The sequence below is a fragment of the Pseudonaja textilis genome, chromosome 14 (genome assembly GCF_049901715.1).
Source record: "Pseudonaja textilis isolate UNSWEBS1 chromosome 14, rPseTex1.2, whole genome shotgun sequence".
NCBI lineage: Eukaryota > Metazoa > Chordata > Lepidosauria > Squamata > Elapidae > Pseudonaja > Pseudonaja textilis.
The window spans coordinates 7,215,993-7,233,524 of record NC_142003.1 but is presented as its reverse complement, the minus strand read 5'-3'; the positions used below and the strand labels follow the sequence as shown (position 1 = coordinate 7,233,524).

The 17,532-nt window shown below is 46.5% G+C and overlaps 2 protein-coding genes across 3 annotated transcripts; both read left to right on the top strand.

Annotated features, from left to right (window-relative positions):
• Window positions 1-4,352: 4,352 nt before the first annotated feature.
• On the top strand, window positions 4,353-12,969 carry RSL1D1 (ribosomal L1 domain containing 1). Its single transcript, XM_026704240.2, has 9 exons — window positions 4,353-4,455; window positions 6,423-6,565; window positions 7,758-7,896; window positions 8,122-8,270; window positions 8,527-8,628; window positions 9,478-9,571; window positions 11,171-11,293; window positions 11,398-11,607; window positions 12,488-12,969. Exons 1-9 carry the CDS (start codon window positions 4,408-4,410, stop codon window positions 12,824-12,826), a joined length of 1,347 nt encoding a protein of 448 aa, XP_026560025.1. The 5' UTR covers window positions 4,353-4,407; the 3' UTR covers window positions 12,827-12,969.
• Window positions 12,970-13,949: 980 nt separating this feature from the next.
• LOC113439001 (uncharacterized) lies at window positions 13,950-17,318 on the top strand. Of its 2 annotated transcripts, XM_087912356.1 has the most exons (3): window positions 13,950-14,579; window positions 16,418-16,639; window positions 16,706-17,013. In XM_087912356.1, exons 1-3 carry the CDS (start codon window positions 13,991-13,993, stop codon window positions 16,798-16,800), a joined length of 906 nt encoding a protein of 301 aa, XP_087768482.1. In that variant the 5' UTR covers window positions 13,950-13,990; the 3' UTR covers window positions 16,801-17,013. The 2 variants fall into 2 exon arrangements, with proteins under 2 accessions (XP_087768482.1, XP_026560418.2); XM_026704633.2 differs by having other exon boundaries at window positions 16,418-17,318.
• Window positions 17,319-17,532: the final 214 nt, after the last annotated feature.

Sequence of the window (17,532 nt, the reverse complement as noted above, 5' to 3'; positions counted from 1 at the left end):
AAACTGAACTTGGGCGCCAGTTTAGGATTTTAAAGCTTCCTCTGCTACTTTTAACTTGGAAGCCTGGAGAATCTTCGTAGTTTTTTCTTTCTTGAGAGAGGTTGATTTGAAAGGAAGGCGTTGTGTAAGAGAGGTGTGTATCCCTCTCCAATCGGCATCTGGATATTGTCCCGGTAATTGCCACCTTGTCTTCAAAGCTGGATATTTTTAAATCTGAGTAGAATCAAGCAGAGTCTACAGATTTTTGCATATCAGGCAATGTGAGCTAGCTTCACCTTCCCCAAATGGTTATCTGGAGATCTATCCAAGTTCCAGTTGTTAGACGCTGGAGTTGAGTTGTCCGAAAGCGACAGTCCCAACACAACTTGTGGGCGCTTGGTTGAGGAAATAAGAACCTACAAAGCTAGAACGTGAATATTGAGACTTGTGTTTCTCAAACTTGGCAGCCCGAAGGTATGTGGATTTCCAACACCTGGAATATTCTGCAGCCAGCATTCAATTCTGGGAGTTGAAGTCCACACATCTGTCAAGTTTGAGAAACACTGCATTGGATTGTTGGTAAGACTAGGATGCTAAGCTTGTATCCTTGGTAATGAGTAGCAGGCAGCATCGCTACCATTGCAAGGGATATAAGCTGCAGGAGAATAACAGTGGTGCTTAAAATCATTTAACTGCATCTCCTATTCTTGCATTCATTTACCGAAGGCTGATTTGTCTGTGGAGATTCTCAGTCCTCCAGGTCATGGTTGGTGTGTGTTTTTTTCCCCCAAGAGGCAACTGGACTTTCTAGTTTAGCTTTAAAGACTCTTTGCTACTCACCCAAGAAGCTTCTTCAGCTCTGACTGGACGGTGGGGAAATGGAAGGATTTACACTCCTTGCAGATAGAGCTGGTCATTTGCCTCCTTTTTAGAGAGTCGTTGAGGCCACTTGGAGGTTTATCTGCAGCAGTTCCAAGAGGGCTCCACATCCTTTTGCACAATTCAGGTGATCCTGAGGACACAGATAAACTCCCAAATGGCCTCAATGACTCTAAAAAGAATGCAGATGACCAGCTCTGTCTGCAAGGAGTATAAATCTTTCCACTCCCCACCATCCAGTCAGAGCTGAAGAAGCTTCTTGGATGAGAAGCGAAATGTCTTTAAAAAAAAAAAAAAGTCCAAATTGCCTCTTGAAAAAAGCACCTTTGGAATTACAGAAGGCTGGTTTTCCAAATGCGAAGTTCAAAATGCTTTTCCATATTGGTTGGTATGTTCCAAGAACATGCCCCATTTCTTAAAAAAATAAATAAATAAACAGGCAGTCACAAAACTGTTTCATTTTACACAGCTCTAAATTTAAAATGTTGCCTCCCTCTCCTTTTCTTTTCCCCTTTGTAACCGTGTCCATTTCACATAAGGCTACATTGTACGGACGAAGCAAAGTTGACTGTCCCCCAAATTCATGACTACAATTGTAGCTACCATAATGCATGAAAATTTAAATAAATTTTATTATGTCTGCAAATATCTGGGCTTTTATTTTATTTTTATTTTTTTGCAGTAATATGAAAGATTTTTAAGTCATCGTACCTTTTTCAACAAAATTGTCTTTGGATCATTCCTTGTTTTTAAGTAGCAAACTAGGGGAAAGGAGGGGTTTTTTTGTGTATGTTTTTTAAAGGCTAGGAGAGTTTAGACAGTGTGATGACCCGGGGTGTGGCACAAAGGCAACACAAATAAGCAATAAGAATCCTTTTGTTATCTCCAGCTTTGCCCCCAACGTCCAGGTTACCTTCAGCTGGAAAAAAACTCCCAGGAACAGTTTTTAACTGTGGAAAATTCAGTCCAAAACAAGATACATACAAACTGTAACTAAAAATCCAAACAAACCAAGCAAAGGTAATTAGTTTGATGGGGCAGGAGAAGGAATTCCAGATTTGAAAAGATGGCAAAACTCACACAGTTGGGAAGATGCCAGGAACATAGATAAGCCACGACGATACAAGATAAATTCACGTTTGCTCCCAACAACTTGGCTGTGCGCAGCTTCCTCTTTTATATACTGTGTTCCCAACTGCGGCTAATGAAAGGAATCAGGGCCCTTTCCTCCCCCGTAAGCCATGCAACCAAGGTTGCTCCCTTCTCTGTTCCTCCCTGTGTGCCCTAGGATGAAGAGGGGGTGGGCTTGGGTCTTCCTCCGAATTCCCTCTGCCTTGCTCTACCTCTCCCCTGCTCTGCCCAGCTGGCCTTTGCCCTTCCCCAGTTTCTTCCACAGCCAACGGAGCCACACTCCCTGTCAGCTGCTCGGCCTCTCCCTCCAAGTCAGATTCCAACAGGCGCGTGACAATTTTAGCCATTGTCTATCCACTGCAGGGTGAAGGCCTCTTCCGCATGTTTCCAATCAAGCCATAATAGCTTTACTGTGAACTAGCAATCACTGTGGGTCTTGCTGTCTCTTCTTGGAACTCAACTTCTGTTCCAAAAGTGCTTTTTTTTTTTCAAGAGGCAACTGGACTTTCTCATTTTTCCTTTGAAGGCGTTTCACTTCTCCTCCAAGAAGCTTCTTCAGCTCTGACTGGATGGTTGAGGAATGGAAGGACACAAAGGCAACACAAATAAGCAATAAGGATCATTTTGTTATCTCCAACTTTGCCCCCAATGTCCAGGTTACCTTCAGCTGGAGAAAAACTCCCAGGAACAGTTTTTAACTGGAAAATTCAGTCCAAAACAAGATACATACAAACTGTAACTAAAAATCCAAACAAATTTTGTGAGGTGGAAACTTCAGTCATCTAGTTATTATCTTTGAAAAAAACTATTTATGGAATGTACTTTTGGTTTCCAAGCTGCCACACTGCTCTTTCAAACTCCTTTCCCACCTCCCTTTCTGTTGGCAACTCTAAAAGACTGTAGAAATATTTTATGAGTTGTCATCCATGTTGTCTCTCCAACTGCGGCAGAATTTACTGTGTAGCCCTCTCCCCTGAGCTCCTTATGTGTGGGAGAAGGATGCTGCAGTTTGACTCGGCTGTCTTCAGATTCTGTTTGCCATAACCAATCACTCTCCGATTAACAGAGTTGGAAGGGACCTTGTAGGTCATTCAGTCCAACCTCCTGCCTAAGCAGGAGACCACTTCTGACAGATGGCTGTCCAATCTCTTCTTGAAAGCCTCCAGTGTTTGGATGCATTTCTCTAGTTGGATACTATAGAAATGATCCCTGAACGTCTTTATGACCCGTGGCATGTTTGAACATGGATGAAATCTGGAGTGTTTGTTTAATAGAAAGGTGGGAGATCAGCAAAATAAATTTGGCAAAGCGAGTTGTGCTGATTATCTGTTGCTGAATAATTGAGAATTATTTCTAAGCTTAGGGCCCCTGATCCTTGAGGCTCCCTTCTCCAAGTGTGCTCTCAATCCCTTTCATGGCAGAGTCACAGTAAGGCATCACTCAGTGTCCTTGGCTGGTTCTGAAAAACCTAAGCAGGGTGACAAATGGTTGGCCCTTCAGAGTGTATTGTGCTGTACACTAAATAGATTGTATTACGATCTGTAGGGGATCACACATACACAACTACAGTGAGGACAGAAGTCCCTAACCCAGTCCCAATCTTATTACACTATGTGACCTTGTTGCACAATGCGCCGTCCCCGCAAGTCTATCCTACTATGTTGACATGAAGTTATTTTCCGTTCAGGAGTCTGACAGCTTACAGGTAGAAACTGTTCTTCAGCCTGTTGGTGCAACTGGCTATGCTTCTCTATCTCCTACCCAATGGTAGGACAGTAAAGAAGCGCTGCCTGGGATGTGAGTCGTCCCTGAGGATTTTCCTCACTCTTCTAAGGCAGCAGGCCCTAGCGAGGTCATCTAGTGGTATCAGGGGACAAGCCCACAATGTTTTGTGCTGTGCTCACCACCTTCTGCAATGCAATATATACAGTTAAACCTGGAGTCCAATTTAATACAGTTCCTGCTTTCCTTGAATAAGCCAGCTGGCCACCTGCAAACTGCATTACTGGCTGGGGAATTCTGGGACTTGAAAGTCCACAAAAGTTTGCAAAAGTTTGAGAAACCATGTCGATGAAGGTTAAACTTGGCTGAGAATGGATGTACAATACATTCCACTTTTGGGGGGACTTTTATATAGGGTTCCCCCAATATAATCCAATTGGGGGGCATATGTATGTATGTATGTATTTATGCCCTGATCCTACCCCCCGCCCCCCACCATTTCCACCCGAGCTTCCGGTTTCATATATCTAGGGTGATTCGACGGTTTCAAGATCGGAAGTCCGCTCGGGCTCCGCTCCCTTTGGCCCTCTCTCTCTCTATGGTGCCTTTCCGCTCCTCTCCTCAAGAGGCGCCTTCTGATTGCGTCACGGCGCGGCGACGCGCGGAGAAAGGGCTGCCCCACGTGGAAAGAGAAGCATGGAGGCGAAGATAGAAGCGGCGGCGCTGCCTTTGGACCAAAGCCAGGTGAGGCGGCGGACTGAGGGAAGGGATTCCCCCCCCCACTCCAAATGTACACCTGGGCGCTGCCTTTTCGCCGCCGGTGTGGTTGCTAGGAGTTGCGTTCCCACGACCGCCCGTTGTGGGTGCGTTGCCCGTTGAACCCCATTGCCTGGGTTCGCTCTCTTGACATCACCGCAGGGAGTCGGGCGGCATCTACATTTAGTACAATGATGGCTGTTCTTAATATTATTTGGTGCTTTCGACGTAGTCTTGTACTCGGTATGGCTAAGTCTAGTGACCAGGGGAGACAGGAGAGCAGTTTTCCAATATTTGAGGGGCTGCCACAGAGAGGAGGAAGGGGGGTCAAGCTATTTTCCAAAGCTCCTGTAGGCCAGACAAGGAATAATGGATGGAAACTGAACAAGGAGAGATTCAACCTGGAAATAAGGAGAAACTTTCTGACAGTGAGAACCATCAACCAATGGAACAGAAATTAACTTCAGAAGTTGTGGGAGCTTCATCACTGAAGGCTTTCAAGAAAACATTGGACTGCCATCAAGGTCAGAAATGGTGCAGGGTCTCCTGCTTGAGCAGGGCGAGTTGGACTAGATGACCTACAAGGTTCCTTCCAACTCTGTTCGTCTGTTAAAACATCTGTTAGGCTTGACTCCTGGCGATTGCCTGATCAAATCCCTGTAGTTTTCCTGGCAAGGTATTTTTCAGCTGTGTTTTGCCATTGCTTCCTTCTTAGGGTTGAGAGAGAGAGAGAATGGCCCAACTCTGGTTTTTGAGTGACTTGACCCAGATGGCTTTTCTGCCCAAAGCACAACTAGAACTCCCAGTTCCCGCATTCTAGTCTGGTGTCTTAGACCAACATTGCTCTACACTTTGCATTTTTAAAAATCCAGCCTTTATTATTTTTACAAATAACTTTTTAGCCTTGCACTTTCCACCCCAGTTGACTGTTTATCCATCCATCCTGACAGTTTTTTAGTAAGATTTTTGGAAGTGGTGGACCCTTGCTTTCTTCGCAGGGCTGAGAGAGGAACTAGCCCAAGGATACTTGACTGGCTTTGTACCTCAGGCTGCACTAGATCTCATGGTCTCTTGGTTTCTGGGCTGATTCCTTAACCAGCACAGAGAAATCTTATTGTGATGACCCGGGGTTTGGCACAAAGGCAACACAGTCATATAAGTAAGAAGAGTCCCTTTAGTACCTCCAATTTTGCTCCCAATGTCCAGGATATCTTCAGCTGGAGAAAAAACTCTCCCACAAACAGTCTTTAAGTGGAAGAAATTCAGTCCAAAAACAAAGTATATACAAACTGTAAATAAAAATCCACACAAACCAGGCTGCAGTAATTCACTTGACAGGGCAGGAGAAGGAATTGCAAACTTGAAAGGCTAGCAAAACATACACAGTTGGGAAGACACCAGGAACCCAGATAAGCCTCGACAATACCAGATAATTCACGATTTGCTCTCAACAGTTTACTGTGCGCAAGTCCTCTTTTTAAACACTGTGTTCCCAGCTGCAGCTTATGAAAGGAATCAGGGCCCTTTCCTCCCCCATAAGCCACGCAACCCACGTTGCTCTTTTCTCCATTCCTCCCTGCGTGCCTTAGGATGAAGAGGGGGTGGGCCTGGGTCTTCCTCCGAATTCCCTCTGCCTTGCTCTACCTCTCCCCTGCTCTGCCCAGCCAGACTTTGCCCTTCCCCAGTTTCCTCCACAGCCAAAGGACCCACACTCCCACTCCCTGTCAGCTGCTCGGCCTCCCTCTTGGAATCAGATTCCGACAGGGGCATGACACTTATGCTATACTACCCATTTGCATCTCCCCAGCCTCTGACTCTTAGGTGTCACGCTGCCTTTGATTGCCAACCTGTTTGGCCAATTTGATTAAGGACTATGGGAGCACATCTGGATTAACGTGTTCTGTTTGGCTTTGAGACATGGAGATTCTATGAGTGATAACAATTTTATGTTCTAGATCAAAAAAGCCACTCAAGCTTTGCTTGCATATAACGCGAAGAAACAGAAGTCCGGAGACAAAGTGCTGTTGGACGTAGATCAGAATGTCTTTTTGATGATCACCGTCTGGAAAATTCCACCAAATGAGCAAGTAATCAAAATGTAAGCCTACCTCTGTATTTTAGGCCTGCTTTCCCAACGCAGTGAAATGCTATCCACGGTTAGGCGTAACTAGGAAGATTGGAAACTAAGATGCAGCAAAAAAAATAAGCCCAGTTCAAAAACAGAGCTCTTATATGTAGAACGGGTAGGTTTCTACCAGTTCAGGCGACCAGATGTTAAAGTTACAGCTGGTTCACTGAACCGGTATTTCAACTGACCGGCTGGCCTCGCCCACCCCTCTCCTCCCAGGAATCTCCACGCGGCCCATTTTTGATGGAGGTAAGTACAGGGTCCATGCAGAGGCTCTGGGAGGAGGAAAATAACGGGCCTTCCGGAAATCCAAAACGGGCCTATTTCTGGCTTCCAGGGGGCCTTCAGAGCCTGGGGGAGGCCATTTTTGCTCTTCCAGAGGAGGCCTCTGCACCCTTGGGAGGGTGAAAAAACAGCCTTCCCGGGAAAACCGGAAGTGGCAAAACGGGCCTATTTCCGGCTTCCTTTGGGCCTCCAGAGCCTGGGGGAGGCCAGAAACAGGAAGTTCCAGTAGGCCCACCCAGTAACCAGGCAGTGAACCAGTTGCTGGGATTTTTGAATCCCACCCCTGATGTAGAGCAGGACCGTCCAACCTTGGCAACTTTGAAGACCTGTCAACTTCATCTCCCAGAATTCATCATGACCATCTGAAGAATTCTGGGAGTTTGAAGTCCACAGCTCTTAAAAGTTGCCAAGATTGCACAGCCCTGCTGTTGAATGAAGATCGACTATATAGGTAGTCCTCAGTTTACAACCACACCATTAAGCCCAACATTTATATTGCTAAGTGAGACATATTTTTGCCCTATTTTACAACCCTTCTTGCCGCTGTGGCTTAAGTGAATCATTGCAATCACTAGCAACATGGCTGTTAAGTGAAATCTGGCTTCCCTGTCGACTCTGCTTGTCAGAAAGTCACAAAAGGCGATTGCATAAATGAGTCAGTTGCCAAGCGTTTGAATTTGGAGCCCCGTGACCACGGGGAATGCTGCAACCGTCACAAGCGTGCGAAACGGTCCTAAGTCGCTTTTTCCAGTGCCGTTATAACTTCATATGGTCACTAAATGAGCCGCTGTATGTCGAGGACAACCAGTCATTCTGTAGCTGTAGGGGTCCCACAGCTGTTGCTTGGCTGAAGCCTGCGGTCTGTTTGGTGTTCTAGAAACCTGCCCCATAGCATTCTGCCGGACACCTCGGAGATTTGCCTCTTTACCAAAGACGAACCTGGCTTAACAGCGGAACAGACCGAGAATTTATACAAGAAGTTGTTGGACCGACATGGAATCACATCCATCACTGAGGTATGAAGCTTCCGATGAACGCTACACTTTCTCCTATATCTGCTCTCTCTATTTTGGGAAAAGAGCAAAACTCTGACTTGATCCAAAGATGATGCCCACCAGTGTTTCTTTAAACATGTAATGATGGATTGTTGAGCCAACCATAGTTTGGCTCGAGAATCATGATTTAATTAGGGCGATTGCTGGAATCCTGACAGTTGTCTGTCCCCTTTTTGTTTTTCGCAGGTCATCTCTTACAAAACGCTCAAGACTGAATACAAGCCCTTTGAAGCGAAACGCCGCCTGCTGAGCCGATTTGCTCTTTTTCTGTCCGATGATCGCATTCGAAGATTGCTGCCTTCCCAGATGGGAAAACATTTTTATCTGCGTAAAAAGTAAATCTATCTATCTATCTATCTATCCCTGGCCTCATTTTTATTTATCAAATTTATCTAGCCACCCATGTCAGAAAAAAATGACTCTTGGGCAGCTTAGTGTGAAGTACACGTACGTACGTATTCAAAACCTATTGAAAAGTCAACATTAAAGAAACAGAATGTGGTCTCCCTCCAGGGCACTTTCTAGCTTTTCTAGCCGCTGAATTTAAAGCAGTGGAAATCTCACTTCCTACCTTCTCTGTCCCAATACCAGGGCGCCTCTCTCTGTGGACTTGAAAGCCAAGGACCTAGCTAAGGAAATCAACAAACGCATCCACGGAACGGTTCTCCCAGTCACTAACAAGGGCAGTTGCTAGTAAGTATCTTGACTTGCAGCTCTCTAGTGTTGGGAGTGTGGGTGGCATGGCGGCTCAGCGGTTATCTTAACCGCTGGGCTGGAAAACGGGCGGACCATGTTTGAAATCCGATCACCACAGGACGGGGTGAGCTCCCTTCCTTACTCTCCTCTCCTGCCCACCTAGCAGTTCGAAAAGCATGGAAATGCGAGTAGATAAATGGCTAGCAATAGCCCTTAGACTTATATACTGCTTCACGGTGCTTTCTAGCCCTCTCTAAGCAGTTTATAGAGTCAGCCTCTGGCCCTCCCAACAATCTGGCTCCTCATTTTACACACCTCAGAAGGAGGGAAGGTTGAGTCAACCTTGAGCCTGTGAGACTCGTGCCGCTGGCCGTCGGCAGAATTAGCCTGCAGTACTGCATTCTAACCACTGTGCCACCTCAGCTCTTTGGGCGCCACTTCGTTGGGAAGGTAACAGCGCTCTGGGATGTCATGCTGGCCACATGACCATGGAATTTTTTTTCAGGTGGTGTTGGCTCAATGGCTTGAAACAGAGATGAGCAACAGCCCGTATAGTCAGCAACAAAAAAGTGGAGTAAAATCCGCAAGAACTCCTTTTTTTACTCTAATCCAGCTCTTCTGAGCAGTTTAAAGGGGAATGGCAAGCAGGCCAAGAGGCCTACCAAAAGAGCGGGAAAAATGGGGGATCTCTGAGGGTGAAGTTAAGCTTTTTGTGAAGGACGGGCAGTTTGTAGGTCATCCGTAGCACACAGACCTCAAGCCCCTTTCTTTACGATTCTGTCCCAAGATAGAATCTGTAATACTGTAATCCGACAGAAGAAAATAATATTCTGGATTTCTTTTCAGCATGGTTCGTATTGGGCACACCAGCATGGATGCCTCAGAGATCACTGAGAATGTTGTAGCAGCTGCCAAAGCAATAGCTGACAAAGCTCCACAGGTAAAGAGTGTTTTGTGACGTAGGGGAAGAGCAGGCAGAGCTGGGGAAGGGAAGGGGGAGTTAAACGAATCATCAGCCTAGATTCATTACGTTCCCACGAATGGTCTAAGTCCAACCCCTCTTGAATTCTGTTGACCCTTATCTGGTGGTCCCAATTTAGTGATGAACTTGAGTTGACTAGGTTCTTCTGTATAGGCTTAAACAATAAATCATCTGAGCTGCAATGTAATGTACGGTTCTGATCCTTTGCACCTGACAGTGAACTAGTCAGTTTCAGACAGACTCTATACAAGTTGTTTGTTTATTTGTTTATTGAATTTATATTGCCACCTATTTGCCCATGGCGACTCGAGGCGGCTTACAGAATGTAAAACCATATTTAAAACAAAAAATAAAAAACAATAAAAACTAATAAAAAGAATCAAATAAATTAATATACAATAGAACAAAATCTGGAAAAAAAAATAAAAAGATAAAATTACCCCCCAACTCCCACCCCGTCCCAACAACAGCAGATCACATGAGCCATTTGATGGGCTCCATCCCTCTCTGGGTTCCCCAGGCCCGCTGGCAGAACCAGGTCTTCAGCGCCTTCTGGAAGAGAGCTAGAGTGGGGGCCATTCTAATCTCTGGGGAGAGGATGTTCCAGAGAGAGGGAGCCACCACAGACAAGGCCCTTCTTCTGGGTCCACCAGGTGTATCTCCCTTGAGGATGGGACTTGCAACACTTCCTGTCTTTCCATTCTGATGGGTCAGATAAATGTGACCTGCAAGAGATGTTCCCTCAGATAACCTAGTCCTGAGCCATGAAGGGCTTTAAAGGTGACAACCAGCACCTTGAATTGCCCCCGGAAGCAAATTGGCAACCAAGGCAGTTCCCGCAGAAGAGGCGATACATGTGCACACCGGGGTCTGCACAAAATCATGCGGGCTGCTGCATTTTGCACCAACTGGAGCTTCCGGATGCTCTTCAAGGGCAGCCCCACGTAGAGCCCATTGCAATAGTCAAGGTGGGAAGTGACCAGGGTATGAGGGAATGTGAGTAGGGACCGTTGGTCCGGGAAAGGGCGTAGTTGTTGACTTACGACCTATCACTTAGCAACTATTCAAAGAGACTTCCGGTTTGGGCTTCTTCGGCGATGGACGGAAATCACGACCGACTGCCGCATTCAATTTGAGGTCCCATTACAGTTATAAATCAAGGACTAGCTGTAGCTTCTTCCTTGGGGGAGTCTGTATGGTAGACATATGTCAAATCTGGCAAATTGGGGGTGAAATGTTGCCTGGAGGGCTCAAAGATGTTCCCAAAAGGACTTCCAGAAGTTTCTTTCCTGCTGGCTGGGGAATTCTGGGAGTTGAAGTCCACACATCTTCAAATTGCCAAAACTGGGAAGCATTATTCCAAATCATACTATTGAAGGACCGCTGAATTAAGGGGGGGAAATCCCACTCCTCTTAGTAGGGCTTCCCTCCTCAGGAATCCATTTCAAAATTCCCAAAGCGACTTGACGGGGTTTATTTCTTGGGCTTCTCTCTTTCATTTGCTCGCTTTACGACACTACAGATGTTTCTCCCATCCTCCTCTTTACGTTGCTCCAGATCTGGAAAAGCGTGAAAGTTCTTCACCTCAAAACCAGCAAATCAATTGCACTTCCTGTCTTCCACTCTGCTCTCCAGGGGCAGGTTGGTGCTCAGAAAAAGAAAAGCGCTGAAAACCAACAGGTGAGATTTGTATTACTGAAACATACATTTAAACAGGAAAAAAAAATGGTGCCTTACCTCTATGAGCAACTGTTAAGGCACCAATTTTCCTTTTTTTTTTAAAGACACTGCAAAGAAAGAAAAAGAAAAGTAAGGATAAACCGAAGACCACGGATCAGGCGGGCACAAAAAGCGACACGAGTGGAGCTCCCGAAGCCGACGTGCCTAAAACAGACGGGGTGGAAGCCCCCGCCCAGAAATCAAAAGAGGAGGAGGAGGAAGAGATCCCACAACTGGTTCCTATTGAAACTCAGCCCTCTGAGAAAAAAGAACAGGTATTTATTTCAAAAAATAAATTCCAAAAAAACCCCGATTTCCTCCACAGGTAAAAAAAAGCGTATAAGCTTCTCGATTTAGAGCAGGGGTCGCCAACCTTTTGGACTTCAGGGACCACCAAACTCATAATTTTAAATCCCGCGGACCAGAGACCCTGGGAAAATCCCCCCAAAAGTCTGCAGGAAAATCCCCCACCCCATTTTCCTACCGATCGATCGTTCTTTATTTGGGATTGCAGGATAACATCTCCAGCTCCGTTTTCAAGGGGAAAGAGAGAGAGAAAGGGAAAGACTTTTGGCTTCATGCAAGGAAAGCAGCAGAAGTCTTTCTTTCTCTCCCCCAAACTCCACCAGAAATGAGTCTTTGCTGGCACAGCCTCTTGGAGCAGGAGGCCTTGCAGGGCCCAAAGACTCATTTCTGGCGGAATTTGGGGGAGAGAAAGACAGACTTCTGCTGCTTTCCTTGCGTGCAGCCAAAAGCAGAAGAAGAAAGAAGCGGAAAGAAGCAGCCCAGTGGCCACATGAGGCACTTGGGGTGAATGGGGCAAGTTCCCCTCCTCTGCCCTTTCCCCCCTCCCCTCACTACCTCATGTTGTTCACAATGCAAGCAACACAAGCCTTGTGTTCCTGCAAGCCATGTGGGCGGTACAGCCTTGTGTTCCTGTGCAGCCTGGATTAATTGCTTTGTGGGGTGACATTTCTCTGCAGACCACCAAAATTTTCTTGCGGGCCACCAGTGGTCTCTAGCCCTCTGGTTGGCGACCACTGATTTAGAGCAATGCCTCTTGACTTGAGCAACTGTGGACTTCAACTCCCAGAATTCCCCAGCCAGCTTTGTTCTCAATGTGTCTTTGTGTCTTGGTTTCTGTTTTCCAAATAGGTGGTCAAGCTGAAGTTGGGTGCAGAAACACAGCTGGAGACCAGCTCTCCAAAACTCCGTAGCAAAAGGAAGGCCGGTCTGTCGCCAGAGATTCCTGTTTCGCAGCCAGAAACACCCGGAGAGGCCTCGGCCTTAGAGAAATCAAACCAACGGAGGTCTGGTCGAAAACCCAAGGTGCCCAAGCAAGAGTTTTTGGAAAAGACACAGAACAAAGATGCCCAGCAGCCCTTGGCAAAACCAACTGTGGCCCCCAAAAGGCTAAAAACTCCTAAATCAGACAAGAAGTCTAAAACTCCCAAACGGGAACTGAGAAAAATGAAAGTGCCACTGTCCCTCTGAGCAGAGGAAGAAGAAAATGGGCTCTTTTTATATCAAGATCAAAGGAAGGCTGGCGGAGAAGAGGTTTATTCAATGCTGATTCACTTGTAAAAACATCCCGTATTTTGTTTTTCATTGTAAGAATAAAACAATGTCCTATTTTACTCTGTTCTCCGAAGCTGAATTTTCCAAAGAGCTGTGTTTTTTTTCCCATCTGGACTTAGATATGAATGTGACAATCTAATTTTGTATATAATAATATTTCAGAATTAGTGTCTATGGAGATTCTCAGTCCTCCAGGTCATTGTTGTGCCAAAGGTGCTTTTTTCAACAGGCAGCTGTTTTTCTCTGAAGACGTTTGTTTCGCTTCTCATCCAAGAAGCTTGTTCAGCTCTGACTGGATGGATGGTGGGGAATGGAAGGATTGATATTCCTTGAAGACAGTTGGTTATTTGCATTCTTTAAGAGAGTCATTGAGGCCACTTGGAGGTTTGTCTGTTTCCTCAGGGTCACCTAAGTAGTGCAAATGACCAACTGTCCCCCTCCAGGTCTGGCTTAGCCTGCAGGCTATCCTGGCTTAGTCCCTATCCTAGTTAGTGACCATCCAGGATAGAAGAAGGGAGGGCCCCTACAGGTCTGGCTTAGCCTGCAGGCTAATTCCCTATCCTGGCTTAGTCCCTATCCTAGTTAGTGACCATCCAGGATGGAAGAGGGGAGGCCCCCTTGCAGGTCTGGCTTAGCCTGCAGGCTTTCCTGGCTTAGTCCCTATCCTAGTTAGTAACCAATTAGGATAGAAGAGGGGATGTCCCCCTCCAGGTCTGGCTTAGCCTGCAGGCTTTCCTGGCTTAGTCCCTATCCTAGTTAGTGACCAATTAGGATAGAAGAGGGGATGTCCCCCTCCGGGTCTGGCTTAGCCTGCAGGCTTTCCTGGCTTAGTCCCTATCCTAGTTAGTGACCAGCCAGGATAGAAGAGGGGATCATCATGCCCCCCCCTCCTCCCCTTGGCTCGTGCTCCCAGCGGGAACCTCCTACCTATCCCAGGATGTACCTGGCGGGGAGGGGCTGGGGGCTTCCAGGTGCGGCTGGCGCCGAGGGAGGGGGCGGCTTCTCCGGTGACGCGAGGCCCTCCGCCCACGGGGCGCAGGGTTCTCTCCCGCCCGCCGCTCTCCCGGTCCCCGCGGGTGGATGGCGGCGGCGGAGGCTCCCCGACGGAAGCGGAGCCGCTGCCGGGGCGCGCTGGGGCTGGCTCTCGTCTTCGACGCGCTGGGCTTAGCCGGGCTGCTGGTGGGCGGCTTGCTGGAGACGGACGTCTCGGACCTGCTGATCTACCTGGGCGGCGTGGCCGCCTTCTTCAGCCTGCCCTGGTGGGTCTTCTGGCACGTGGGCAACCTGGAGGTGCCGCTGGAGGAGCTGCGCGACGACGTGGGGCTGGGCTGGCGGAGCGCCGACGCCTGGAGCCTGGAGAGCTGGCGCGCCCGGCGGTTGGCTCTCCTCGCCCGCGCCTTCAGCGCCCACTTCTCGCTGCCCTCCGCCTCCACCTCCGCCCAGTCGCAGGTCGGCCGCCTCCGCGCCCACTTCGCCGCCTCCACCACCAGCGGCAGCAGCGGCGGCGGCGGCAGCGGCAGCCGGGCGGAAAAGAAGAAGCCGCAGCAGGAGCAGCAGCAGCGGCGGCCGTCCCAGACCCAGGACTCGGGCTCGGAGCTCCGGAGCGCCAGGCTGCCCTTTGCCCTGCCCGCCTTCTCCTTTTCCAGCGCCGGCCCCGCAGCCTCGCAGGGTACGTCACAATGCCCGCCTTGCTCGGCTGCTTGGAGCGGCTCAAGCCCCGGCTGCCCGTCAAGGCAGAGAAGCTCCTGAAGTGGAAGGGCGGGTGGAAAAACCAGGCAGAAGAAGAGCCGGTGTGTGTGTGTATATGTATGTATGTATGTATGTATGTGTATATATATATGTATATGTATATGTATATGTATGTATGTGTGTATATATATATATATATATATATATATATATATATATATATATATATATATACATACATACATACATACACAAATATATATACAAATATATGCACATACATATATATACAAATATATACACACGTATATATATACACATATATACAGCTTGTTCATATATATATGTGTGTGTGTGTGTGTATATATATATATATATATATATATATATATATATATATATATATATATATATATATATATATATATATTTGTTTTCTGAGGTTCTCGCGGGTATTTGTATGTGGATCTTTGGTTGTTCGGGTTTTCTCCCGCGTAAGATTCGAAGTATCTAGGCAACGTTTGTTTTCACACACACACACACACACACACATACTGAGGTTCTCGCGGGTATTAGTATGTGGATCTTTGGTTATTTGGGTGTTCTCCCGCGTAAGATTGGAAGTATCTAGGCAACGTTTCGATGAAGTCTCATTCATCATCTTCAGGCTTGTGTCTTCGGCTCTGTGCTTCTCAGAGTGAAGCACAGAGGGGTGCTCCTCACACATGCTCCTCACACATGAGAAGGACACCCCCCCCCCCAAGTTGGCCACTTCTTCACTCTGAGAAGCACAGAGCCGAAGACACAAGCCTGAAGATGATGAATGAGACTTCATCGAAACGTTGCCTAGATACTTCCAATCTTACACGGGAGAAAACCCGAATAACCAAAGATCCATATATATATATATATAAAGTTCTCACGGGTACTTACATGTATGGTATTCAGCTTTGTTCAGGTATTTTCCCACGTCATTATAGTTGTGCTTTTAAAGTTGTAGCAACGGTTCGGCAGAATCTCATCTGCCATCATCAGGCTTCTGTATTGTGTTCGTCTCTCTGTATTGTGTTCAGCTGCCAGACGAACACAATACAGAAGCCTGATGATGGCAGATGAGATTCTGCCGAAATGTTGCTACAACTTTAAATGCACAACTATAATGACGTGGGAAAATAAATAGATAGATAGATAGATAGTCTTTATTGTCGTTGTACATCACATGTGCAATGAAATTTGTATAGTGCTGGTGTAGGTTACTATAAGACTCCAGACTGGAAGTCAGGAGAGTGTGAGTTCTACTTCCACTAAGACTGATTGGGTGACTTTGGGCATCAATCATCAAGAGACGGGGAGTTCTAGTCCCGCCTTAGTCAGGAAGGCCAGCTAGGTGACTTTGGGCCAATTATCAAGAGACTGGGAGTTCTAGTCTCGTCTTAGCCAGGAATGCCAGCTGGGTGACTCTGGGCCAATCATCAGGAGACGGTGAATTCTAGTTCTCCTGAAACCAGCTAGGTGACTTTCCCTGTCTCTCAGCCCAACACACCTCACTGGGTTGTTGTTACGGAGAAAATAGGAGGAGGATGGAATGTAAGGTATGTTTGCTGCCTTGAGTTATTTATAAAAATGATAAAGGGGTGTGATAAAATCTTATCTAAGCCAAAGAGGGATCATTTTGTATCAGATCACTCCTGCATTTGATCTCTAGATCCTTGTCAAAGCCTCTCCAACTTTGTTCATTTCATAACTACTTTATTGAGGCAACTTTCCAAGAGGAGTAGTCCCGTAGAAGTAACCTGTGGAATTTGTTTTCTTTCCTAGATTTGCCTGGAAGCTCTCACTCCCAAGATCGTGGAAAACAAGAATCTTCAAAGTCATTCGTCGATTTTCCAGATTTGCCTGGAAGCTCTCACTCCCAAGATCGTGGAAAACAAGAATCTTCAAAGTTATTCGTTGATTTTCCAGATTTGCCTGGAAGTTCTCACTCCCAAGATCGTGGAAAACAAGAATCTTCAAAGTCATTCGTTGATTTTCCAGATTTGCCTGGAAGTTCTCACTCCCAAGATCGTGGAAAACAAAAATCTTCATTTTTCAATTTTCCAAATTTACGTGGAAGTTCTCACTCCAAAGATCGTGGAAAAGAAGAATCTTCAAGGTCATTGTTCAATTTTCTATGCCACAAACACACACAAACAGATGAATAATAAACACAATTACCTGCTCTGGAAAACTTTATAATATCCTGGAAATACTGTTTATGCCGCCCAGAGACAGTCAAACAGCATCATAAAAGGACTGTGCTCAGTTATGGAAGTGGAAGTTAATTTATGGGCCTGGACAAGGTTGATATCCGCTGTATAACAGGTGGACCAGCATTAGGACTTCCAAACATAAAATAAAATTTTAAAGTAAACATAGTCACCAGAATTGCCAAATTACTCATCACCTTGAAGCTACAGTCAAAAACTACAATAAACTCCAATGTACACCTAGGTGCTGCCCTTCTGCAGGAGGTGTGCTTACTAGGAGTTGCATTCCCACAATGCACGGTCCACCCAATGTGGATGCGTTGCCCATTGAACCCCATGGTCTGGGCTGGCACTATTGACACCACCGCAGGGAGTTGGGTGGCATCTACATGTAGTATATGTGTGATGACACAGAGTGTAACACAAACGTAACAAAATCCAAAATGTAAATAAATGTCCTTTAATGCCTCCAACTTGGCTCCACTGTTCAATAATATTCAGTTGGAGATAAAATGTACTCAAAAATAGTCTTCGAAAGAAAGCAATACAGTCCGAACTTAATGAGCAGATAGAGGTGAAATAACAAACCAAACAAGCTACAATGACGAAATTTTCACAACGGAACAGGAGAAGTATTTATCAAATCGCCAGTATGCAGGTCCAAACTCTTATTCAGTTGTCACAGCT

Coding starts and splice junctions, on each gene's coding strand:
- RSL1D1 (XM_026704240.2), top strand. CDS start 4,408: ATGGAGGCGAAGATAGAAGCGGCGGCGCTGCCTTTGGACCAAAGCCAG. Junction 8,271..8,526: donor CATTTTTATCTGCGTAAAAA/GTAAATCTATCT, acceptor TCCCAATACCAG/GGCGCCTCTCTCTGTGGACT. Junction 11,294..11,397: donor AAAGCGCTGAAAACCAACAG/GTGAGATTTGTA, acceptor TTTTTTTTAAAG/ACACTGCAAAGAAAGAAAAA.
- LOC113439001 (XM_026704633.2), top strand. CDS start 13,991: ATGGCGGCGGCGGAGGCTCCCCGACGGAAGCGGAGCCGCTGCCGGGGC. Junction 14,580..16,417: donor CGGCCCCGCAGCCTCGCAGG/GTACGTCACAAT, acceptor TTTCTTTCCTAG/ATTTGCCTGGAAGCTCTCAC.